General features: G+C 48.4%; 1 protein-coding gene across 1 annotated transcript in view; it reads left to right on the forward strand.

Moving 5' to 3' along the window:
• The window catches only part of SERGEF (secretion regulating guanine nucleotide exchange factor), a 273,746-nt gene that overhangs the window by 133,109 nt on the left and 113,630 nt on the right, over nucleotides 1–27,007 (forward strand). The window contains exon 11 of the mRNA XM_029061709.1: nucleotides 16,034–16,070. Within this exon, the coding sequence (XP_028917542.1) occupies nucleotides 16,034–16,070 (37 nt within the window). The remainder of the gene's footprint in view (nucleotides 1–16,033; nucleotides 16,071–27,007) is intronic.

A 27,007-nucleotide genomic window follows, 5' to 3' on the forward strand; every position in this document is an offset into this window, starting at 1 on the left:
TTTCTCGACAAACGGCCGGGAACCAACCGGAGAGCCTGGACTGCTTTCAGAAGAGAAGCAGCGGGGCCTAGTGGAAGGAGCCCGGGTCTGGGAGTCAGAAGGACCTGGGTTCTAATCCCGGCTCCGCCACCTGTCTCTGTGTGTCCTTGGTCAAGTCGCTTCACTTCTCCGGGCCTCAGCTACCTCATCTGGAAAATGGGGATTAAAGCTATGAGCTTCAGGTGGGACACGGACTCTGTCCTGTCCGATCGGCTTGTATCACCCCACGGCTTTGTTTGGCGCCGGGCACATAGTAAGCACTCAACGAATGTCCACTGTTAGTATTTATTATTATTATTGTTGTTATTATCGGAGTACAGTAGGTGAGTAGATACGTTCCCAGCCCTAGATGGAGCTTACAGTCTAGCGGAGAGAGAGAGAGAGACGCTAAAATCAATTACAGATTGGAGAAAGTCTCCCCCTCTTTCATAGCCTCACCGAGGGTGCCTTCTCCTCCAAGAGGCCTTCCCGGACTAAGCCCCTCCTTTCCTCTCCTTCCACTCCCTTTTGCGTCGCTCTGACTGGTTCCCTTTGTTCTTCCCCCTCCCATCCCCACAGAATTTACATACACATCTGTACCCTGTATCTATCCCAGCGCTTAGACCAGTGCTCTGCACATAGTAAGCGCTTACCAAATACCAACATTATTATTATTATTAATATATTTATTTGTACTGATGTCTGTTCCCCCCCCCCCCCCCGGCCCCAGACTGTAAATTGGTTGTGAGCAGGGAATGTGTCTGCGTATTGTTGTGCTCTCCCAAGCGCTTACCACTTGTCAGCTGTGTGACCGTGGGCAAGTCACTTAACTTCTCTTTGCCTCAGTTACCTCATCTGGAAAATGGGGATTAACTGTGAGCCTCACGTGGGACGACCCGATTACCCTGTATCTACCCCAGCGCTTAGAACAGTGCTCTGCACAAAGGAAGCGCTTAACAAATACCGACATTATTATTATGAGAACAGTGCTCTGCACACAGTAAGTGCTCGACTGAATGAATGTATGAATGAATGAAAGTCATAGAGTATAGAGATGTGAACTTAGGTGTGGAGGGGGTGGTGAGTACTTAATAATAATAATGATAATAATAATAATTGTAGTACTTATTAAGCACTCATTATGCACCAAGCACTGTTCTAAGCGCTGGGGTAGATACAAGGCAATCAGATTGGCCCCAGTCGTCATTTCTTAGGTCATATTCTAAATCCTCTTTTCCCTGACTCCTTCTCCCTTCTGCGTCGCTTATCTTGGATTTGTTCCATTGGAGCATTTGATATTCACTCCCCCCTCAACCCCACAGCTCTTGTGTTCCTATCTGTAATTTCTATATTTATATTCATGTCTGTCTCCCCCGCACCCCCCTACACGCCGTAAGCTCCTTGCGGGCAGGGAAAATGTTGAATAATAATAATAATGATCATTATGGTACTTGTTAAACGCTTACTATGTGCCAAGCACCGTTCTGAGCACCGGGGTAGATACAAGTTAATCAAGTCGGACACAGTCCCCGTCCCACACGGAACTCACATGCTAAGCCCCATTTTCCAGATGAGGTAACCGAGGCACAGAGAAGTTAAGAGACTTACCCAAGGTCACACAGCCGACACGTGGCAGAGTCGGGATCAGAACCCACGACCTTCTGACTCCCAGGCCCGTGATTTATCCCCTACGCCATGCTGCTTCTAAGTTAATCGGTCCTATTTATTGACCGCTTACTGTGTGCAGAGCACCGTACTGAGCGCTTGAGAGAGTACGGTCAAACAATATAAGAGAGACTTTCCCTGCCCACAACGAGCTTACAGTCTACCAACTCTGTTGTGGTCTCCCAAGCACTTAAAACAGTGTTCTGTACGTAGTAAGCGCTCAATAAAGCGCCCAATAAATACTACTGGTAGGTGGTGCAGAAGTCCTGCAATAGCGGTTGCGGGATGTGAGGGAGGGAGATTTGGTGTCGGAGGGCTGCTTACACTCCCCGGTGTCCTTCTGTGCCTGCCTCTCGTCTGCTGTGTGACCTTGGGCAAGTCACTTCACTTCTCTGGGCCTCTGTAACCTCACCTTCAAAGTGGCGATTGAGACTGTGAGCCCCACGTGGGACAGGGACCGTGTCCAACCTGATTTCCTTGAATCAACCCTTGTGCTTAGCACAATGCCGGGCACGTAGCTGAAGGTTAACGTACCCCTCAATTATTATTATTATTACCACCTAAAAAAAAAAGGAGTTTACATGGGAAGTTGCTCAACTACTCTAAAGTAAATTAAATATCTAGAATTTAGTGTCAGCGTAACATAACATTTCCCAGTACTTACAGAGAAAGGCAAAATTAAGCAAGTGCAAAAAATCAAGACAGTTCCAGAGAAGATCTGGCAATCGTCACTTCAAAGCGCATTACCTCGATTACGGATGGTTTTTTTCAATCGTATTTTTCGAGCGCTTACTGTGTGCAGAGCACTGTACTAGGTGCTTGGGAGAGCACAATACAACAGTAAACAGACACGTTCCCTGCCCACAAGGGAGCTTACAGTCTAGAGGGGAGACAGACGTACAGGTATTTTAACATAAATAAATCAGTTGCACTTATGTGTGTAAACGCTGTGGGGCTGGGAAGGGTGGGGGAGGAATAAAGGGAGCAAGAGGGTGATGCAGAAGGGATTGGGAGGAGAAGAAAGGAGGGAAGACCTCTCGGAGGAGGTGTCTCTGTTACGCTTTGAAAGGTGGGGAGAGCAACTGTGGGATTTGAGGGGGGGAGGGCGTACCGGGCCGGGGGCAGCACGTGGGCGAGAGGTCGGGGGTGAGATGGGCGAGGTGGAGCTACAGGGCGAAGGTTGGCATTACGGTGACCTCATCTGTAAGATGGGGATGAATGAGGATTTCTTGATAATTTCTCTCTGGACCCTCTACTGCCGCTGAAATCGGGCATTATTCCGTTGGGAAGTTTTCCATTTCGCGCATTTTAAAATAGAAGCAGCACATCCCCGAGGAAAGAGCACGGGTCTGGGAGTCAGAGGACCTGGGTTCTAATCTCGGCTCTGCCGCTTCCTTGCCGGGTGTCCCGGGGCCAGTGGCTTGACTTCTCTGAGCCTCGGTTGCCTCCTCTTCCAAATTGGGATTGGGAGCCAATACGCCTCTCCTACTTAGACAGTGAGCCCTACGCGAGACGGGGACTGTATCCAACCTGACTGACTTGCATCTACCCCAGCGCTCAGAACAGCGCTTGACCCATAATAAGCACCTAACAAGTACCATTGTCATCATCAGTTTATTTTAACTGTAAATAATAATTATGGTATTTGTTAAGCGCTCCCTATGTGCCAAGCCCCTAAACCATCCTCTAGACTGTAACCTCGTGGTGGGCGAAGAATGTGTCAACAGGACTGTTATATCGTGCTCCCCTGAACGCTTAGTATAGTGTTCCGCACAAAGTAAGCGCTCAATAGAGAGGATTGATGGATCCTGAAGTTTAGCGGTTCTTAACCGTGCCGTACTCCTGGGGCAGACGCAAGGTGGCACCGAACATCAGGTCAGAAGGCAAAGTGCTGGCAATATTTCTGAGGAATAATAAATGTAACCGACAGGGAAGATAAGGCCCCCTCGCTCTGGATGGCAACCGTGGCATATTTCCTCATGAGAGAAAAGCACGGGGTTTTTACCCGAAGCAAAAGATGCTAAAAGGAAGCCCTGGCCCATAGAAATGATCAAACCCACGACTGAAAACATTGCTCTTATTAAAAGCAATTGGCTCAGTGGAAAGAGCCTGGGCTTCGGAGTCAGAGGTCGTGGGTTCGACTCCCGGCTCTGCCACTTGTCAGCTGTGTGACTGTGGGCGAGTCACGTCACTTCTCCGTGCCTCAGTTACCTCGTCTGTAAAATGGGGATTAACTGTGAGCCTCCCGTGGGACAAACCGATTACCCTCTATCTCCCCCAGCGCTTAGAACAGTGCTCGGCACGTAGTAAGCGCTTAACAATAATGCCCACATTATTATTATTAAAAACCCCAATCCACCAACCCTGAGGTAGGGGTTGTCTTACACGGTTCTCATTCCCAACCTTCCTTGTTTTCTCAGAGAAGAAGCTGACGGGCCATAGAGCGGTTGTCTCCGCTTAAACGTGGCGATAGTGTAAGCGACCTATCTCCTCGAGGAATAGCTCCAGTCACCGTGGACCACCCCCTTCTCCTGGAAACTGTATCCAGCCTCGGCTCCTGGATTTCCTCCTAACTCTCTGACTCTTCCTTCTCAGTCCTTTTCTGTGGCCTTCTCCTCTGCCTCCCACCCTTTGACATTAGGGTCGAGGCTCAAGGCTCAGTTCTAGGTCCCCTCCTATTCCCCATCTACACCCCACTCCCTTGGAGAACTCATTCTCTCCCGTGGTTTTAACTACCACCTCTGTGTGGATGATTCCCCCATCTACATCTTCAGCCCTGATCTTTCTCCTTCTTCCGTCTCGCGTTTCCTCCTGCCTTCGGGACATCTCCACCTGGATGTCCTGCCGACATCTCAAAACTAAATGTGTCCAAAACAGAGCTCCTCATTTTCCCACCCAAACCCTATTCTCCCCCGACTTTCCCATCACTGTAGACAATACCGCTGTTCTCCTTATTTCACGAGCCCGTAACCTTGGAGTTGTCTCGACTCTTCTCTCTCATACCGCCCGCGTATCCGGTCTGTCAACAAATCTGTCGTCACCACATCGCTAAAATCCTCCCTTTCCTAGCCATCGGACTGCTACCGAGCCTATCCACTTATTTATCCTATCCCACCTCGACTACTGCGTCTGCCTCCTCACTGGCCTCCCTCCCTCCTGTCTTTCCCCACTCAAATCCATACTTCTCTCTGCTGCCCCGATCATTTTTCTACAGAAATCTTCAGTTCGCATCTCCCCGCTCCTTGAACGTCTTCAGCGGTTTCCCATTCCTATCCATGTCAAACGGACACTCCTTAGCACCAGCTCTGTCATAAATTCATCCAATCAAATTTATTTAGCACTTACTGTGTGCAAAGTCCTGTACTAAGCGCTTGGGAGAGTACAGTATAACAACAAACAGACATATTCCTGCCCACAGTGAGCTCACGGTCTAGAGGGGGAGACAGACATTAATATAAATACATGAATAGATAGAGGAAGTAAATAAATGAATAAATTATAGATAGGTGCAGATACATTGTGAAGTACTGAGAAGCAGTGTTGTCTACTGGTAAGGGCATGGCTTTGGGAGTCAGAGGACCTAGGTTCTAATCCCGGCTCTGCCACTTGTCTCGACTTCATTTTTCTGTATCTCAGTACCCTCCTCTCCCTCCTACTTAAGATTGCAAATGCTGTGTTCTGCCCCAGTGCTTAGCACAATGAGAAGCAGCATGGCTCAGTGGAAAGAGCACGGGCTTGGGAGTCAGAGGTCATGGGTTCTAATCCTGGCTCCGTGACTTGTCAGCTGTGTGACTTTGGACAAGTCACTTAACTTCTCTGTGTCTCAGTTACCTCATCTGTAAAATGGGAATTAAGACTGTGAGCGCCATGTGGGACAACCTGATGACCTTGTGTCCCCTCCCATCCCCGTCCAGTGCTTAAAACAGCGCTTGGCACATAGTAAGTGCTTAACAAATACCGTCATTATTATTGACAATTCTTGGCACCTAGTAAACACTTAACCGTTTTCCCACATCCTGTCACTGGCCTGGGACTCCTTCCGGGTATTTTTGTTAATTTCTTACTATGTTTCAGAACCTATACTAAGTGCTGAGGTAGATACGAGATAATCAGGTTGGACCCAACCCATGGTCCACAAGGGCCCTATTTTACAGATGGGGGAACGGAGGCCCAGAGAAGTTAAGTTACTCGCCCAAGGTCACACAGCAGCAAGTGCCGGCTCAGTGGAAAGAGCACGGGCTTTGGAGTCAGGGCTCATGAGTTCGAATCCCAGCTCTGCCACCTGTCGGCTGTGTGACTGTGGGCAAGTCACTTCACTTCTCTGGGCCTCAGTTCCCTCATCTGTAAAATGGGGATGAAGACTGTGAGCCCCACGTGGGACAACCTGATTCCCCTGTCTACCCCAGCGCTTAGAACAGTGCTCGGCACATAGTAAGCGCTTAACAAATACCAACATTATTATTATTATTATTATCTCCCCACCTTCGAAGCCTTATTAAATTCACATCCCTTCCATTTCCCTGGCTCCCTCTCCCTTCTCCGTCATGTGCACTTAGATCCGTGTCCTTTGGGTAGTTGTTATTCGCCCCACCCTCATCAGCCCCACAGCGCTTATGTAACTTGTAAATTACTTACATAAATTAAATTAATGTAAATCAAATGCAAATTATTTATTTACATTATTATCTCCCCCTCCCCCCACCCTGCTGTAATAATGTTGGTATCTGTTAAGCGCCTACTATGTACAGAGCACCGTTCTAAGCGCTGGGGTAGATACAGGGTATTCAGGTTGTCCCACGTGAGGCTCACAGTTAATCCCCATTTTATAGATGAGGTAACTGAGGCCCAGAGAAGTGAAGTGACTCGCCCAAGGTCACACAGCTGACTCGCGGCAGAGCCGGGAGTCGAACCCATGACCTCTGACTCCCAAGCCCGGGTTCTTTCCACTGAGCCACGCTGCTTCTCTTGAGGTAAGCTCATTTTGGGCGGTGAGCATATCAACCGACTCAGTTGCATTATACTTTCCTGAGTGCTTCGTACAGTGCTCTGCACACATTTAGCGCTCGATGAATGCTACTGATTGATAATTGACCTCTCTGGCCTCTAGAGACTTTGGGAAATCACCTCTACCATCCCCTTTCCTTCCCCTTCTCCTCATCCCTAGGCAGAATTTGTAGCTAAACCACTCCAGATGGAGAAAAATCCCTTTATTCTCCAGAGATCTCCAAGAAGGGGGATTTCACCACCTCGCTTGGCAAACCCTCAATTTGGCCAGCCTGAATTCTGCTTCTTACAAAAGGAAAGGAGACAGAATTGACAGGAAAGTCATTTCCTTCCAAACTGCTTTCTGAGACGGAGCAGAGATAAAAAAGAGTGCGGTATAGCGGAGGGAATGTGTCCAACAGCATGTTCCGGGGAAAGAGCGTGGGCCTAGGAGTCAGAGGACCTGGGTGCTAAACCCAACTCCGCCACTTGCTTGCTGCGTGACCTTGAGCAAGTCACTTCACTTCTCTGGGCCTCAGTTTCTTCAGCTCTACAGTGGGGATTCAATATGTGTTCTTCCTCTACTTAGAGTGTCAACCCCAAATGGGACAGGGATATTAGGAGATAATAAGCTAAAGGTTTATCTCAGAAGTACAGTGCCTGGCACAGAGTAATAATAATAATAATAATAATGTTGGTATTTGTTAAGCATTTACTATGTGCAGAGCACTGTTCTAAGCGCTGGGGTAGATACAGGGTCATCAGGTCGTCCCACGTGAGGCTCACGGTTAATCCCCATTTTACAGATGAGGGAACTGAGGCCCAGAGAAGTGAAGTGACTCGCCCACAGTCCCACAGCTGACAAGTGGCAGAGCCGGGATTCGAACCCATGAACTCTGACTCCCAAGCCCGGGCTCTTTCCACTGAGCCACGCTGCTTCTCTTGACAAATGCCATAATTATTGAGTAGCCAGAGATAAATCAATCGTTCAGTCAATCGTATTTACTGAGCACTTGCTGTACGCAGAGGACTGTACTGAGTGTTTGGGAGAGCACGATATACCAGCACGGTGAATACGTTCCCTGGATTCCCTGGGATCTGGGAGATTCGTTTGGCAGTCGTAGCGGGAATTTTCCCTGTACTCATCCGTTCATTCAATCATATTTATTGAGCACTTACAGTGTGCAGAGCACTGTACTGAGCGCTTGGAAAGTACAATAAAGCAATAAAGGGAGATAATCCCTGCTCACAATGGACACAGACACCAAGTGCAAGTGGGGTTAAAGATTATCGTGAAAGCTAGGTCTATTTCAGGGGCAAATCTCCCTCGGGTGGCTTTATTTTAATCCAAACTAGTTTGCCCGGCTCTTTCCCTTTAATGTCCTGTCGATGTGACTATTCCAATTGATATAATAATAATAATGATTGTGGTATTTGTTAAGCGCTTTCTATGTGGCAAGCACTGTCCTAAGTACCGGGTTAGATACAAGTTCGTCAGGTCAGACACAGTCCCCGTCCAACTTGGAAATATTTAATACGATGCTCAGCGCACAGGAAGTGCTCAGTGAATAACACTGATGATGATGATGATGGTGATTCCCCGTCCACCCCAAGCTTACAATCTAGAGGGGGAGAAAAATAAATCACCGATATGTCCGTGAGTGAGATACAGGGTCATCAGGTCGTCCCACGTGAGGCTCACGGTTAATCCCCATTTTACAGATGAGGGAACTGAGGCCCAGAGAAGTGAAGTGAACCGAGGGTGGGGTGAATATCGAGTGCAATTTGCATGCGGAAATTTCCAGCCTATCTGTAGATGTTTTCTAATTTCATCTCTGTGTTCTAATTGCCATCCTGAATGAAAAACAGATGGAAAAGAGGATTCTTCTATTTCCCGTGAGAGTGCATGGCTCTCTGCAATATCAGTTTACCCGGTTTTTTATGGCATTTGTAAAGTGCTACGGGTCAGGCGCTGTCCCAACCCCTGAGAGAGATACCAGCTAATCAGGTTGGACACAGTCCCTGTCCCACGTGGGGCTCCCGGTCTTAATCCCCATTTTACAGACCAGGGGACTGAGGTAGAGAGAAGTGAAGTGACTTGCCCAAGGTCACACAGCAGACCAGGGGCGGAGCCGGGAGTAGAACCGAGGTCCTGCTGACTCCCATTCCTGGGCTTTACCTAGTAGGCCATGCTGCTTTCCGTAAAAATTGTTGCTAAAAGGAATTTCCCAGGTCTGGTCTGCCCCTTCACCGAATCTGGAGGGTCAGAAATTGAGTGGCCCTAGACCTACTAATAATTGTGGTATAAATTAAGCGTTATTTATTAATAAGAAGCAGCGTGGTTCAGTGGAAAGAGCACAGGCTTGGGAGTCAGAGGTCATGGGTTCTAATCCCACTCTGCCGCTTGTCAGCTGTGTGACTTTGGACAAGTCACTTAACTTCTCTGGCCCTCAGTGACCTCATCTGTAAAATGGGGATGAAGACAGTGAGCCCCCACGCGGGACAACCTGATCACCTTGTATCCCCCCCCCCCCCGCGCTTAGAACAGGGCTTGGCACATAGTAAGCGCTTAACAAATACCATCATTATTATTAAGCACTTAGTATGTGCCAAGCACTGTTCTAAGCACTGGGGAAGATACAAGATCATCAGGTCAAAAACTGTTCCTTTCCCACATAGGGCTCACAATATAAGCTCACAATCAGGGGGAGCAGCGTGGCTCAGTGGAAAGAGCCCGGGCTTCGGAGTCAGGGGTCGTGGGTTCGACTCCCGGCTCTGCCGCTTGTCAGCCGTGGGACGGTGGGCGAGTCACTTCACTTCTCTGGGCCTCAGTTCCCTCATCTGTAAAATGGGGATGAAGACTGGGAGCCCCACGTGGGACAACCCGATTCCCCTGTGTCTACCCCAGCGCTTAGAACAGTGCTCTGCACATAGTAAGCGCTTAACAAATACCAACACTATTAAGTAGGCAGGGGAACAGGTTTGAATCTCCGTTTTACGTACGAGGTAACCGAGGCACGGAGAAGTTAACTGACTTGTCTAAGGTCACCCAAGAGGAACGTGACAGAGCCAGGATTAGAATCCAGGTTCCCTGACTCCCGGGCCGATGTTCTGTCCGCACCGCTTCTCGTAAGGCTGGCGTATCAAGGGGTGATGACAACCGGTGTTAGGCCTGGATTAAGATGGACAGACATCCGGGTTATTTGGATACGGTTATATGTAGAAGCAGCGTGACTCAGTGGCAAGACCCCGGGCTTGGGAGTCAGAGGTCACGGGTCCTAATCCAGGCTCCGCCACTCGTCTGCTGTGTGACCTTGGACAAGTCACTTAATTTCTCTGGGCCTCTGTTCCCTCATCTGTAAAATGGGGATTAAGACTGTGAGCCCCATGTGGGACAACCTGATTACCTTGTAACAACCCCAGTGCCTAGAACAGTGCTTGGCACATAGTAAGTACTTAAGAAACACCACCATCGTTATTATTATTATTTTATGGAAATGGCTGCCTCATCCTTTTTTCCCAGAACGGTCTCTTAGGGAAATAAATGATAAATGTTGGTATCTGTTAAGCGCTTACTAGGTGCCGAGCACTGTTCTAAGCGCTGGGGGAGAGACAGGGTCATCGGGTTGTCCCACGTGGGGCTCACACACTTTTAATCCCCATTTGACAGATGAGGGAACTGAGGCCCAGAGAAGTGAAGCGACTCGCCCACAGTCCCACAGCTGCCAAGTGGCAGAGCCGGGAGTCGGACCCATGACCTCTGACTCCGAAGCCCGGGCTCTTTCCACTGAGCCAGGAAGGGATGCATGGTTGGTTTAAACAAAACCTGTTTCTCCACAGGAGTAAAGGGTGGGTAAAGTCGGACTGTAGTTGGTATTTCATTCTCTGAAAACCAAGATGGGGCAGCCCTGCCATATATATCTTATAATGATCGGGTGTGGGCCTAAAATTCCCCAACAATCTCCCAGCACCCGTTGAGTCTCTGATTACGCATGAAGCGACCCCTTGCACAAGCTTGGAGAAGCAGCCTGGCCCAGTGGATAGAGCACGGGGCCGGGAGTCAGACCTGGGTTCTAATCTCGGCTCCGCCGCTTGTCTGCCGCGTGACCTCGGACAAGTCACTTCCCTTCTCTGGGCCTCAGTTCCCTCAGGTGGAAAATAGGATTAAGGGTTTGAGACCTATGTGGGATGGGGACCCTGTCCAACCTAACTTGTCTCTACCCCGGCCCTTAGAACAGTGCCTGGCACCTAGTAAGCGCTTACAAATACCACGGTTATTATTATTCTTATGCTCAAGGCTCAAATCCCAGAAATCCCCACTTCATCCCAGAATTCAGGCTGGGTTTCGTTGGATTTGCCCAAAGGAAAAAGCATTAGCCTGGGTTTAGACCTGTCTGGACCCTGGAATTTCAATTCTAGCAGTCTCTTCATGGCGTCAGTCAGTCAGTCAGTGGTGTTTATTGAGCACTTACTATGTGCAGAGCACTGTATTAAGCTCTTGGTAGAGTGCAGTGTAACAAAGAAAAGACACATTCCCTGCCCACATCAAGTTTACAGTCTCCCGGTGCTTGTGCAGACAAATGATGGACAGGTAGATTTTAAAATTGAAGTGACTTTTAGAACATCTGACGTGGCTCAGTGGAAAGAGCCCGGGCTTCATTCACTCATTCAGTATTCATTCAATAGTATTTATTGAGCGCTTACTATGGGCAGAGCACTGGACTAAGCGCTTGGAATGGACAAGTCGGCAACAGATAGAGACGGTCCCTGCCCTTTGCTGGGCTTACGGTCTGATCGGGGGGAGACGGGCAGACAAAAACAATAGCAATGAATAATAATAATAATGTTGGTATTTGTTAAGCGCTTACTACGTGCAGAGCACCGCTCTAAGCGCTGGGGTGGATACAGGGGAATGAGGTCGTCCCAGGTGAGGCTCACAGTCTTCATCCCCATTTTACAGATGAGGGAACTGAGGCGCAGAGAAGTGAAGTGACTCGCCCAAAGTCACACAGCTGACAAGGGGCAGAGCCGGGAGTCGAACCCACGACCTCTGACTCCCAAGCCCGGGCTCTTTCCGCTGAGCCACGCCGCTTGTCTACTTCTCTAAATAGAATCAAGGGGTTGTACATCTCATTAAAAAAAATAGCAATAAATAGAATCAAGGGGATGTGCATCTCATTGGGAGTCAGAGGTCATGGGTTCGAATCCCGGCTCTGCCACTTGTCAGCTGTGTGACTGCGGGCAAGTCTAACAACTTCTCTGTGCCTCAGTGACCTCATCTGTAAAATGGGGATTAAGACTGGAAGCCTCCCGTGGGACGACCTGATGACCCCGTATCTACCCCAGCGCTTAGAACGGTGCTTGGCACATAGTAAGCGCTTAACAAATACCAACATTATTATTATTATTATAACATATTCCCATTGGAGAACGCATATCCATTACGTTGCTCAAGAAAAATAAATACGCCAGTAAAATGACCTGGGTAGACTCTAAAAAACCGGAGCAGCCCTGCTTTCTTTTAAGCTCTTCATCTCCTTTTAAATTCAATTCGTTCAGTCGTATTTATTGAGCGCTTACTGTGTGCAGAGCAATAGCCCATATTCGATTCTGTGTTGATTCTGCATCTAGAGAAGCCGCGTGGCTCAGTGGAAAGAGCCCGGGCTGGGGAGTCAGAGGTCATAGGTTCGAATCCCGGCTCCGCCGCTTGCCAGCTCCGTCGCTTCACTTCTCTGGGCCTCAGTTACCTCATCTGGAAAATGGGGATGAAAGCTGTGAGCCCCACGTGGGACAACCTGATTACCTTGTCTCCCCCCCAGCGCTTAGAACAGTGCTCTGCGCCTAGTAGGCGCTTAACAAATACCGCCGTCATTTTCAGCCCGGCAGTTACGCTCTGTAATCGTCGTATCTTGAGGTCTCTGTTCACCGCTTTGTCACGGGGAATTTTACGAGATGATCTTATATGATCAGCCCCCTTCTTAAAACCGCCTTTCTCACCGCGGATCCGACAGCACGGGATTTGCCGAAGATGTTTTTCGCCGTGAAGCGTTCACGTGCCTGTCCACGTGGAGATCTTGTTGCCATAGCATCCGCCTCCCTTCCCTAGTAGCACCGGTACGGTATTCTAACCAATCGAGAAGCAGTTCAAATCACCGCCGATATCATATAGTGCTCCATCGTGTAAAGAGTACGATAATTCGGCGACGCGCTGTGCATTTTAATATTCAACTCTCCGGCTCATTAAAGGCATCGAGCCGGGCCTTCTCAGAACGAGTCTGAATTTGAGCTGCTCGCTTTCTTCCGAGGCCTTTCCAGTTTACGGAGCGGAGTTAATTTTTTTTTATCATCATTTCTTCCGACCTAAGTGTTTTCCTCGCTCGGTTCGGTCTGGTCAGATCAGATCGCGAGCTTCTCCGATGGTAATCTCGGCTATGTGTGCGTTTCACACCCGAACTCTTTTTGCCACATCAGTTTAGAACCGTGAGTCAGGTTTAATGCGGTATCCTGAAATATGTATTGGGTGTATGTTTTTAAAAAAATGTTATCTAACTGCAGCAGCTTAGGCAAAAATGAGGCCTCTTCCGGTTTTAGCTATCAGTGGCCAGCTCTTTAGTAATGGCTTAGCGGAAAGAGCACGGGCTTGGGAGTCAGAGGTTGTGGGTTCCAATCTCAGCTCCGCCACTTGTCTGCTGGGTGACCTCGGGCAAGTCGCTTCACTTCTCTGTGCCTCAGTTACCTCATCTGTAAAAATGGGGATTAAAAAAATGTGAGCCCCACGTGGGACAATCTGATTCCCCTGTGTCTACCCCGGCGTTTAGAACAGTGCTCAGCTCTTTATTATTATTCTGGTGTTTGTCAAGCACTTATTATATGCCAGGCACTGTACTAGGTGCTGGGGCGGATACAAGCAAATCAGGTTGGACACAGTCCCTGTCCCACATACAGCTCACAGTCTCAATCCCCAGTTTACAGATCAGATAACCGAGGTACAGAGAAGTAAAGTGATTTGCCCAAGATCACGCAGCAGACACGTGGCAGGCTCGGGATTAGAACCCATGACCTTCTGACTCCCAGGCCCGTGCTCAGTCCGCTATGCCACACTGCTTCTCTACGAATTGAATGCGTGAGTGAAACGGACGTGCCTGCTAATTCCGTTGTCCTCTCTCAATCGCTTAATATAGTGCTTATAGTGCTCAATAAGTACCATTGATTGATTGATTAATGATTTTCCAGTATTTGATATCTACTTGGACTGTAAACTCCCTCTAGACTGTAAGCTCGTCGTGGGCAGGGAATGTGTCTGTTTATAGCACCTACGTCCACGTCTCTGATGTATTTATTTTCTAACAACGTCCGTCTCCTCCTCTACACTGAAGCAAGTCACTTAACTTCTCGGTGCCTCAGTTCCCTCATCTGTAAAATGGGGATTAAGACTGTGAGCCCCACGTGGGACAACCTGATTACCCCGTCTCTACCCCAGCGCTTAGAACAGTGCTCGGCACATAGTAAGCGCTTAACAAATACCAACATTATTATTATTATTATTAGTTATATCGTACACTCCCAAGCGCTTAGTACAGTGCTCTGCACACAAGTAAGCGCTCAATAAATAGGACTAAGTTAATGAATGAATCAACTCCATGTGGTTCAGGGCGCAGCACCATGCTTGGTAGAATAAATTCTTCATAAATACCACAGCTAATCCCATCCACTGATGGGAGAGGTTAAGCCCAAGGCTCCGCCAACTTGCAGAGAAGCAGCGCGGCTCAGTGGAAAGAGCCCGGGCTTGGGAGTCAGAGGTCACGGGTTCGGATCCCGGCCCTGCCACTCGGCAGCCGTGTGACTGTGGGCGAGTCACTTCACTTCTCGGGGCCTCAGTTACTTCATCTGTAAAATGGGGATAAAGACTGTGAGTCTCACGTGGGACAACCTGATCACCCTGTATCTACCCCAGCGCTTAGAACGGTGCTCTGCACCTAGTAGGCGCTTAACAAATACCAACATTATTATTAGAGTCACTCAGTCACGCAATCAATGGTATTCATTCAGTTGTATTTATTGAGCGCTTACTGTGTGCAGAGCGCTGTACTAAGCGCTTGGAAAGTTCAATTCCGCGACAAATACAGACAATTCCTGCCCACAACGGTCTAGAGGGAGTTTACGGTCTAAGCATTGTACTTAGGACTGGGGAGAGACCGATACAACAGAAACTAGCAGACACTTTCCCTGCCCGTAACGAGCTTACAGTCGAGAGAAGCAGCGTGGCTCAGTGGAAAGAGCCCGGGCTTTGGAGTCAGGGCTCATGAGTTCGGATCCCAGCTCTGCCACTTGTCGGCTGTGTGACGGTGGGCGAGTCAGTTCACTTCTCGGTGCCTCAGTGACCTCATCTGTAAAATGGGGATTAAGACCGTGAGCCCCACGTGGGACAACCTGATTCCCCTGTGTCTACCCCAGCGCTTAGAACGGTGCTCGGCACGTAGTAAGCGCTTAACAAATACCGACATTATTATTATTATTATTAGAGGGGGAGACAGACATTAATATCCAAGACGCCTTCCCAGACTGAGCTTCCCCTTTTCCCTCTGCTCCTCTCCCTTCCCCCCTTCCCCTCCCCTCAGCTAAGCCCTCTTTTCCCCCCTTTCCCTCTGCTCCTCCCCCTCTCCCTTCCCCTCCCCTCGGCACTGTGCTCATTTGTATATATTTTTATTACCCGATTTATTTTGTTAATGAGGTGTACAGAGCCCGGGCTTGGGAGTCAGAGGTCATGGGTTCTAATCCCGGCTCCGCCGCTTGTCGGTTGTGTGACCTCGGGCAAGTCGATTCACTTCTGTGGGTCTCGGTTACCTCATCTGTAAAATGGGGATGAAGACTGTGAGCCTCACGTGGGACGGTCTGATTACATTGCATCTACCCCAGCGCTTGGAACAGTGCTCTGCACATAGTAAGCGCTTAACAAATACCAACATTATTATTATTATTACATCCATTTCTTCTCCTGCCAGCGTGGCTCAGTGGAAAGAGCACGGGCTTAGGAGTCAGAGTTCATGGGTCCTAATCCCGGCTCCGCCACCTGTCAGCTGTGTGACTTCGGGCAGGTCACTTCGCTTCTCGGAGCTTCAGTTACCTCAACTGTAAAATGGGGGTGGAGACTATGAGCCTCACATGGGACAACCTGATTCCCCTGTATCTCCCCCAGCGCTTAGAACAGTGCTCGGCACATAGTAAGCACTTTACATATACCAACATTATTATTATTATTATTATTACTGCCAGCAAATTGAAAGCACCCTGGCTCAAACATTTAAGAACTTGTTTTTTTGCCCAGTTCTTGGATCCGTGTTCCACCGATTCTTATTTTTTCTTCTAGATTGCATGTGGATCTGAGCATAACCTGGCAGTGACTGGTAAGTTCAATTTCTACTGAGCATTAGCACAGACTCTTTTGACCTTTGTAATTGCCACTTCACAATCATTTGGAATTTCACTGGGACCTGCGAGCAATCGGAAAAAGTACTCGAGGCATCATGAAAGGGACACTTTCCCTGCCCGAATTAGAAGCTCAAAGAGGCCGAGACAAGAACGGTGACGTATGGAGATGGAGCTCAGGAGGGAAGCAAAATCTGAAATTAAAATGCAGTCGCGATGCGAATCTCGCGGACAAGTTAGAATCAGGGGAACGGAAAGGGAGGGTAGCAACAGTGCGACTTCCTTTATGTTCATCTCGGGACCTTTTGCAGCTGAACTATTAAAGAGTGGGAACGATTAAAATTCACCAATCGAAGGCAGAGAGGAGCGCATTTCCTCCTTAGTGTGCCAAGGCTGCGGTGGCGGGGAAGAATTTAGGGGCCCCGGGGGCCGGCGTGAACCCAGAGGGATCGCAAGGAAGCGGAACAAGTCGCCCACGGGAAGGGCGGAAGAACGTTCTACCACAGCGAGAAGCCGTGTGTCCCAGTGGGTAGAGCCCTGCTCTGGGAGTCACGAGGACCTGGGTTCTAATCCCGACTCTGACATGGCTCTGCTCTGGGTGATCTTGGGCACGTCACTTGGCTTCTCGGAGCCTCAGTTCCTTCATCTGTAAAAATGGGGATTCAGGCTCGGAGCCCCACGTGGGACGGGGACTGTGCCCCAACGTGATCAGCTTGTATCCACCCCAGTGCTCAGTACATAGTAAGCGCTTAACGATTGCCATAAAAAAGGAATTCATGACGCAAAACAAGGGACCCTCAGGGAGGCAGGATTGAAGTTACAGCTAAAGAGATTAGGGGAACTGTGATGGAAACATGTGGAGATTCTGGGTGTCAGGGAGGCAGGATAGGAAATCATTAGGACCGGCAAAGAAGGGAAGATTATCTTTTTGCCTAGAGGCAGTTCTCCCTTCTCCCCAAGTGTCAGAGATGGGTCTAGAAAGCCCCCTCCCTACAAATGTACAACGATGAGCACACACACACCCACAAATACGAGAAGCAGCTTGGCCTAGTGGCAAGAGCCCGGGCTTGGGAGTCAGAGGTCATGGGTTCTAATCCCAGCTCCGCCACTTATCAGCTGTATGATTTTGGGCAAGCCCCTTAACTTCTCTGTGCCTCAGTTCCTTCATCTGTAAAATGGGGATTAAGTCTGTGAGCCCCACGTGGGACAACCCGATTACCTTGTATCTACCCCGGTGCTTAGAACGGTGCTTGGCACGTAGTAAGCGTTTACTAAATACTTCCCCCCTTCTAGACTGCGAGCCCATTGTTGGGTAGGGATTGTCTCTACTTGTTGCCAGATTGTACTTTCCAAGTGGTTAGTACAGTGCTCTGCACACAGTAAGCGCTCGATAAATACGATTGAATGAATGACTGAATACAAGCTAATCGGGTGGACGCGGTCCGTGTCCTACCAGGGCTTCACAGACTCAATCCTTACGAGAAGCTGCGTGGCTTATTGGAAAGAGCCCGGCCTTGGGAGTCAGAGATCATGGGTTCTAATCCCGGCTCCGCCACTTGTCTGCTGTGTGACCTTGGGCAAACCACTTCACTTCTCAGTGCCTCCATTCCCTCATCTGTAAAATGGGAATTAAGACTGAGAGCCCCACTTGGGATAACCTGATCACCTTGTATCTATCCCAGCGCTTAGAACAGTGCTTGGCACATAGTAAGCACTTAACAAATACCATTATTATTGTTATTGTTATTATACAGATGAGGTAACTGAGACCCAGAGAAGTGAAGTGACTCGCCCGAGGTCACACAGCAGACAAGTGGCGGAGCCGAGATTAGAACCCATGTCCTCTGACTCCCAAGCCCGTGCTCTTTCCATTGTCATGCCGCTTCTCAATTCAATCACTACGAATGAATGAATGAATCATACCCTCCCAAGCGCTTAGGATAGTGTTCTGCACAGAGTAAACCCTCAGCAATTGCCCCGATTGATTGCAGATTTCAAGGGTGCAAAATGGATCGGATTCAAATTATTCGACCAACATCCTATTGGCCAAAACGGTTGAAATCCAGAAAAGAGGGCAACCTTGCTCAAACCCACTTTACGTAAAAATTCAAGACTGTGACCTTGTTGTGGGCAGGGATTGTCACTCTTTATTGTCGTATTTTCCCGAGGGCTTAGTACAGTGCTCTGCACACAGTAAGTGCCCAATGAATACGATTGAACGAATTAAGAGCCCGCTTGCCCGGGTGAAGCAAAATCCAGGATCAGTAGGCCAAAGGCACGCTTGGCGCACATTTCGGAGTGTGGTGTCTGGGTAATATATATTTTTAAGTCTCCTCAGTAGCGGCAGCCAATTTCCTCTTCCTTTGTAGTGTCTGACCCACTCCACGTGAAGGAAGCTACCCACCTCATTGAGCTGAACTTCTTTGGCGTGTTCCCAATACTACCAACTCCAGATTTCAGCTGGAGAATTGCAAATTCCAATCTCTAGAAAAAGGGCTTCCTCAAATGGAGTCAGCGGGAGAATGACGAGATGTGACTGACAGCTAGTTGCTTAAGGCCAAGATTGGGGCAGGATCCGTTCTTTTGCTCTATTCCCCCTTTCTTTCTTTTATGGTATTTGTGAAGCGCTTACTACGTGCCAGGCCCTGTACTAATCGCTGAGGTAGATACAAAATAATAATACTAATAATGATGTTTGTTAAGCACCTACTGGGTGCCAGGCACTGAATTTAGCAATTCGAGTTGGACACAGTGGAGACAAGCAAATCGAGTTGGACACAGTCCGTGTCCCACATGGGGCTCACAGTCTCATTCCCCATTTTACAGATGAGGTAACTGAGGCCCAGATAAGTCAAGTGCCTTGCTCAAGATCACATGGGAGACAAGTGGCGGAGCTGGGATTAGAACCCTGGTCTTAATGAATAGTGGATTGCCAGGAGATTTGGGTACAGAGGAGCCTGCAGAGCAATGCTAAGAGGGCGGATCAATAGAAAAAAAGAGAGAAACATTCTGAGCAAAGTACAACAGAAATCTCAGCTATTGTTTCAGAGGGTTGCCCCTGGTGATTTAGAAGCAAAAACCTATCTCAGCACCAGGCTTTCCTGGCTGTTAAAAATGATCTTAACATGAAGCAACAGGAATGCAGTTTTTGTAGAAAGCAGGGATTAAGTCTAGGCTTCCTAAACAATAAATGAATTTAAGGAATGATTTAAATGGGTTCAGTTGAAGCCGATCCACCACTGACGGTGTGAAAAACATAGCCATTGCTCCTGGACACCGGTAGTCCTGTCATCTTCAGCTTCCCGGGTCAATCAATCAATCGATTGTATTTATTGAACACTGAACTGTGCACAGAGCGCTGAACTAGACTCTTGGGAGAGTACAATTCAGCAGAATTAGCAGTCTAGAGGGGGACACAGGCATTAATATGAATAAATAAGTAACTTATACCATATAATTGAAAGATATTTACATAAGCGCTATGGGATTGACGGTGGGGAGAATATCGGTGGCCACAGGACACAGATCCAAGGGTACAGAAGACGCAGAAGGCAGCGGGGCCTAGTGGATAGAACTCGGGTGGATAGAACTGGGTTCTGAGCCCAGCTCTGCCACTTGTCTGCTGGGTGACCTTGAACCAGTCACTTCTCTGTGCCTCAGTTCCCTCATCTGTAAAATAAGATTAAGACTGTGAGCCCTGCGTGGGACAGGGACTGTTCTTGCATCTACCCCAGCGGTTAGAACAGTGCCTGGCACATAGTAAGCGCTTAACAACTACCATAATTATTATTATTACTATCATTATTATTAGCATTAGAAGGGAGAGGGAGCTGGGTAAGATGGTCGTAATCAGGGGAAACCTCTAGGAAGAGATGTGATCTTAATTATGGTTTGAGGGGGTAGGGGTAGAGAAGGTAGATTTAGAGAGGAGGCAAATTATTTTCCAAAAGTTAAAACCACTCCTAGCATTGAGGAGCATTAAAATTAAAAAGTTAAAACCACTCCTAGCATTAAAACCACTCCCAGCATAAAAGAAAACCTTAAAAAAAAATCAAAAACCAAAAGAAAACAACTGGATGTCCCCTGGAAAAGTTCCTTGTCTGGAGGGTTGCTTTCTGGCACTTACCTGTGGCAGCTAAGGCTGTCCTGATAATTTTCTCCAAAGAGGTGGAGAATGGTTTTAGGCTTAAGAGTAGTATTTATTGAGCACTCCCTGGGTGCCGTGCGTAGGACTAAGCATTTGGAAAGTTCCAAACTAAGAAGTGACACTTTTACTCACACTCTAATGGGAGAGGTAGAATAGAGCTTTTTGTCTTTAGCTTGTTCCTGTGACCCTCCCCTCCTTCTTCGGCTGGATTTTTCCATTCTATCATTTTGGACTAACAGCCCTTATTTTGTTGGGTTTCTGCAATGCTTCGTCCCTCTCTCTCGATGGATGAGAGCCAAAATTTCACCTGCCACAGAAAACATACATTCTGCCTCTTCTCTCTGCTGTTTAAGCACTTATACAGGGCTTTGCGCCCAGTAAGCGATCAATAAGTACGATTGAATCGAATGACTGAGTGAATGGTTCTGTGGAGACCCTTTGGGAGTGATATCATTTGAATCCTTTTTTTTTTTTTTTAAGGGCTGGGTAGATACAATCCAATCAGGTTGGACACATCCATGTTCCACCCGAGGCTCACAGTCTGAATCCCCATTTTACAAATGAGGTACCTTAGGCGAAGAGAGGTGACTTGCCCAGGTTCACACAGCAGGCACGTGGCAGAGTCGGGATTAGAACCCAAGGTCCTTCTGATTCGCAGGCCCGTGCTCTATCCACTAGGCCACGCTGCTTCTCGTTGGTTTTTGCTTGGTCGAGTTCAGTGTTAATGGAAATTGTGCATTTTCGTGCATTTTTTCCTTCTCACAACCCCGATTCTTCCATCGGATTGAAGGAAGAGCTTTGGGAGTCTTCATCGGTCAATTGGGTAATTTCTGATTTCTTAATATTTGTAGTTGGCATTCAGTACAAAAGACCAAACATTTTGGCTCAAGTTACACCCTTCTCCAAAAAATAGCAAATGAGAAAATATGCTTTTGATAAAGGAAATGTAGTCATCTTCTTTTTATGAGCATTTCTAACAGGAGGAAATGTTTCCATAGACTCCTCACTCTGGCAGAGACTAAGAGTTCACTCGGAGAAGCAGCGTGCTCTAGGGGATAAAACATGGGCCTGGGAGTCAGAGGACCTGGGTTCTAATCCCGGCTTTACCACTTGTCTGCTGGGAGACCTTGGGCAAGTCACTTCGCTTCTCTTTGCCTCAGTTACCTCATCCTTAAAATGGGGATGAAGACTGTGAGCCCTATGGGGGACAGGGACCGGATCCAACCTGACTAGCTGGTATCTACCCCAGTGCTTAGTACAGTGTCTGCCACACAGTAAGCGCTTAACGAATACCATACCAAAAACAAAAAACCTCCTACTGTCCTAATCCATTCACCTGCCTTTACTCAGGCCCTAAGCCATCAAGTAAAGAAAATAATTTAGGTGCTAAGAAAAAGTCAGCAAGCAGTCAAAGGACAAAGAGATCTCTCCAGTTTTTCAAGTCTCTAAAGGAGGAGATTCCACAAATTCCCTCCGTAACTTATCCCAGCTTTTGACAACCCTCTCGGTCAGGAAATTCTCCCTTGTATCTGACGTGAATCCTTCCTGCTCTAATTTGTCCTCTTGTTCTGTCCTCAGCGAGATGGAGAACATCTGGTCTCCATTTTATGTATAATTACCGTTCATATATTTGAACACCATTATTATGATTATTTTTCTCCAAATCAGCCCTCTTTCTGGAGCCCCAGATTTAGATCCTGCTCTGGATTCAAATGGAAATTCTGTTTGTTCTTGCCTGGAAGTAGGGGCTTCTGTAGCAAATATCATCCCCATGATTAATACAGCCCTTTGACAATGAACTCGTCATTGCAAGAAGCAACTAGAAGCAGCGTGGTCCAGTGGATAGAGCCCGGGCCTGGGAGTCAGAAGGACTTGGGTTCTAATCCTGGCTCTGTGGCTTGTCTGCTGTGTGACCTTGGGTAAGTCACTTCACTGCGCAGTGCCTCATTAACTGTAAAATGGGGATTAAGACTGTGAATTCCATATGGAACAGGGACTGTTTCCAACCCAATTTGCCTGTATTCACCCCAGAGCCTGGCACGTAGTAAGTACATAAGAAATACCGCAATGATTATTAATATTGTCGTTATTATTATTATTGTTGCTGTTATTGTTATGCTTTGTTCCGTTAGGAAATATATACAATTATTAGAGGATAGAAGATCAGTTTTTAGATGATCTTAGAATGTTTCTTGAATTCGTGATTAGCATTTATGTGAACAGGATCTGCTTGCCTTGGCTAGTTAATAATAACTATGGTATTTATTGAGTGCTTATTATATGCCAAGCACTCTTCTAAGCACTGGGGTAGATACTAGTTAATCAGGATGGACACAGTCCCAGTCCCACAAGGGGCTCACACTCTTAATCCCCATTTTACAGATGAGGGAACTGAGGCCCAGAGAATAATGATAATGTTGGTATTTGTTAAGCGCTTCCTATGCGCAGAGCACTGTTCTAAGCGCTGGGGTGGATACAGGGTAATCAGGCCGTCCCACATGAGGCTCGCCGTCCTAATCCCCATTTGACAGATGAGGTAACTGAGGCACAGAGAAGCGAAGTGACTCGCCCACAGTCACACAGCCGACAAGCGGCGGAGCTGGGAGAGAAGTGAAGCGGCCTGCCCAAGGTCACAGAGCAGACGTTTGACGGAGCCGGGATTAGAACCCAGAAGCGTCAGCCTCATGTGGGACAGGGACTGTGTCCACCCTGATTGCCTCGTATCTCCCTCAGCACTGAGACGAGTGACTGGCACATAATAAGCGGTCAACAAGCTGCTGTTGTCTTACGCCGTCGAGTCGTGTCCGACCCATAGAGACGCCACGGACACGTCACTCCAGAAGGCCCCACTTCCATCTGCGGTCGTTCTGGTAGTTGGATCCATAGAGTAAAAATATGGAAGCGGTTGCCTCCTTCCAAGCAGCAAACGAGTCTCTGCCCTCAACTCTCTCTCGTGCCACTGCTGCCCAGCACGGGGGAATTTTGCCTCATAACAGATTGCCTTCCCCTCGCTAGCCACTGCCCAAGCTAGGAATGGAACCGACAGGCCTCTGCTTCACTCTGCCTCCCGAAGCCGAGACTGGTAGAGTACTGGACTCTCCATGTCCCTCTCCCGAGAGGGGAGCTTAACGAGTACCATTATTATTATCCACGTATGTGATTGACCCCTCTAATGATGGTATTTGTGAAGTGCTTACTCTGTGCCCTGCACTGCTCTACGTGCCGGGGTAGATACAAGGTAATCAGGTGGTCCCATGTGGGGCTCACAGTCTTAATCCCCCATTTCCAGATGAGGGAACTGAGGCCCAGAGAGGTGAAGCGGCTTGCCCGAAGTCACAAGGCTGACAAGTCGCGGAGCCGGGATTAGAACCCCGACCTCTGACTCCCGAGCCCGGGCTCTTGCCGCTAAGCCACGCCAGGCTTGCCTTTCCTCTCATGCTGGTTCAGCCACTGTATGTTTATTTCTGCCGGCCGGCCTCCCCCCTTAGATCGCGAGCTCTTGGAGGGCAGGGGTTGCGTCTGATTCTGCCTCTCTGTTTTCCTCAGTGCTCAGGGCAGTGCTGCGCACAAGGCCGGCGGGCAAAAACAGTATCTGTTGATGTTTTGCTAATGATGATGACAACATAGTCTCACATGAGAAATCTTTGGCATTTCCACTGAGGTTTGGAATACTTTTCAAAAATAAATGCCAACGTTTTAACACCTCCCCTAGGAAAAGGACCAAAGGATTGAGAGTTTGAAATGACTTTGCACCATTCCGGTGGCGTAAATGGAGATTAACCCACTGGCTCCCAGTGAGCGTTTTAGCGTCCGCCGGACAAATGCGTTGTATTGATTGAGTGCTTGCTGTGCCACTTGTCTGAGCCTCGGTTACCTCGTCAGAGAAGCAGCGTGGCTCGGTGGAAAGAGCACGGGTTTTGGAGTCGGAGGTCATGGGTTCGAATCCCGGCTCCGCCACTCGTCAGCTGTGTGACTGTGGGCAAGTCACTTCACTTCTCTGTGCCTCAGTTCCCTCATCTGTAAAATGGGGATTAAGACGGTGAGCCCCACGTGGGACAACCTGATTCCCCTGTGTCTACCCCAGCGCTTAGAACAGTGCTCTGCACGTAGTAAGCGCTTAACGAATACCAACATTATTATTATTATTATCATTATCTGTGAAGGGGGGATTAAGACTGTGTGACCCAGGCGGGACAGGGACTGGGTGCTTGTATCCACCCCATCTCTTAGTACAGTGTCCGGCCCTTAGTGAATCCTTAACAAATACCACAATTAAATAGGGAAAGCGGCATGGAGTAGTGGATAGAGATGGGCCTGGGAGTCAGAAGGTTACGGGTTCTAATCCCAGATCTCCTACTTGTCTGTTGTGGGGCCTTGGGCGAGTCATTTCGCTTCTCTGTGCCTCACTTCCCTCATCTGTAAAACGGAGATTAAGACTGTGAGCCCCAGGCGGGTCAGGGACTGTGTCCAACCCAAATTGCTTGTATCCACCCCAGCCGTTAGTACAGTGCCTGGCACACGGGAAACATTTAACAAATACTAGAATTAGTGTTATTATCATTACTGTTTGCAGAGTACTAAGCGCTTGGGGGATTACAGTATAACACAGTCGGCAGACTCGTCGTTCCCTGCCCACAGTGAGCTTGCAGTCCAGAGGGGGAGACGGACATTAATATAAATAAATTGATATTATTGATGATATAATAATAATAATGGAAGTCAGAGGACCTGTGTTCTAATCCTGATTCCGCCACTTCTCTGTGTGTGACCTTGGGCAAGTCACTTCCCTCATCTGTAAAATGGGGATTGAGACAGTGAGCCCCATGTGGGACATGGACTGTGTCCAACCTGATTATCACGTATCTACCCCAGCGCTTAGTTCAGTGTCCGGTAGCGTGGCTCGGCGGAAAGAGCCTGGGTTTAGGCGTCAGAGGTCGTGGGTTCTAATCCCGGCTCCGCCACCTGTCAGCTGTCTGACTCTGGGCAAGTCGCTTCACTTCTCGGTACCTCAGTTACCTCATCTGTAAAACGGGGATTAAAAGTGTAAGCCCCACATGGGACAACCTGATTACCCTGTATCTACCCCGGCGCTTAGAACGGTGCCCGGCACAGCGCTTAACCAATACCAACATTATTATTATTATTATTAACAAATACCATAAAAAAATTATGGCTATGTACATTAGTACCATGGGGCTGAGGGAGAGATGAAGAAAGGGCACAAATCCAAGTGGGGCAGAGACTGTGTCCAACCAGATTATCTTTCATCTACCCGGGCGCTTAGAACGGTGCCTGACACACAGTAAGCACTTAACACATACCATTTTGAAAAAAAGCCATTTATGTCCAGAACACCACAACCTCCTACTGTGGAGAATTTCTAAAATCCGTATCTGAGAGAAGGCAAAGGGCTCCTGAGACGGATTCCGTTTTCTTTTAATCTACGGCATCGGTTTACAAAGGTAAACCCTATGATTCCGACTAAATTCGAAACGGAAGCCGCACCGGGGGAATTACTGTAGTGGACCGACGATGAAAAGTGGGCTTGTACGATAGATTGAGCGGCCGTCGCGGGGGGTGCTGTTGGAGGAAGCGGGAGGATCTGTCGGTCAGGCCGCCAGCGTCGGTTAGGCGTTGATGGTAGAATTTCGGAGTTCCGTCTGACAGCCAGTACCCGAGGACTCATTTAGGAGGCAATCTCCATTTCTCTTCATTTCTCCAGTGTACGACGATACTATCTGGAGGCACTTTTAACATACACCGAATCAGTCAGTCGTATTTCCCGAGGGCTTATTGTATTCTGAGCTCTGTACTAATCGCCTAAGAGTGGACGACAATAAACAGACACGTTCCCTACCCGCAACGAGCTGACGTTCCCTACCTGCAATGAGCTTACGGTCTAGAAGATGGACATTAATCGAAATAAATAAGTGACAGATATATACGTAAGAACTGTTGGAGGTTTCGGGGGGCGGTGAATAAAGGGAGCGAGTCAGGGCGACGCAGAAGGGAGTGGGAGAAGAGGGAAAGGAGGGCGTAGTGAGGGAAGGCCTCTTGGAGGAAATTCATTCAATAGTATTTATTGAGCGCTTACTGTGTGCAGAGCACTGTACTAAGCGCTTGGAATGGACAAATCGGTAACAGATACAGTCCCTGCCCTTTGACGGGCGCACAGTCTAATCGACGTATTGAAAATGGGGTGCCGTCCATCCCTCCCTCTTAGACTGGGAGTCCCGGGAGAGACGGGAGAGTCGGTTCCGTCGAACGGCCCACCCGGTGCCTGGTCGGCGCTCGATGGAAACCCTAATAAAGGAATGACGGAGAAGCAGCGCGGCCGAGGGGCCCGGGCCCGGCCCTGCGAGGCGGAAGGACCTGGATTCTAATCCCGCCTCCACCGCTTGTCTGCTGGGTGACCCTGGCCAAGGTCGCTTTTGAAATGATGTGCTTCCAATAAGGCACTGATGAGGAAACAGAGATACGGAGGAGTTGCCCAGGGTCACACAGCAGACAAGTCACAGAGTTGGGATTAGAACCCAGGTCCTCTAACTCCCAGGCCCATGCTCTTTCTCCTAGGCAACATTGCCATCCAGCAGAGTTAGAGAACTGTAAGGAATGGCCAGCTCTCCTTTCCCTTAAGGAATTTTCTCCTGTTGCGGCGAATCTCCGTTATATCAACCCGATCTCTGTAGTCTCTGAATATGTACGGATGGTTCAGAAAATTGACGAAGAGCAGAAAATGTAATCATCTAAGCATGGAGGATCCCTGGG

The sequence above is a fragment of the Ornithorhynchus anatinus genome, chromosome 3 (genome assembly GCF_004115215.2).
Source record: "Ornithorhynchus anatinus isolate Pmale09 chromosome 3, mOrnAna1.pri.v4, whole genome shotgun sequence".
NCBI lineage: Eukaryota > Metazoa > Chordata > Mammalia > Monotremata > Ornithorhynchidae > Ornithorhynchus > Ornithorhynchus anatinus.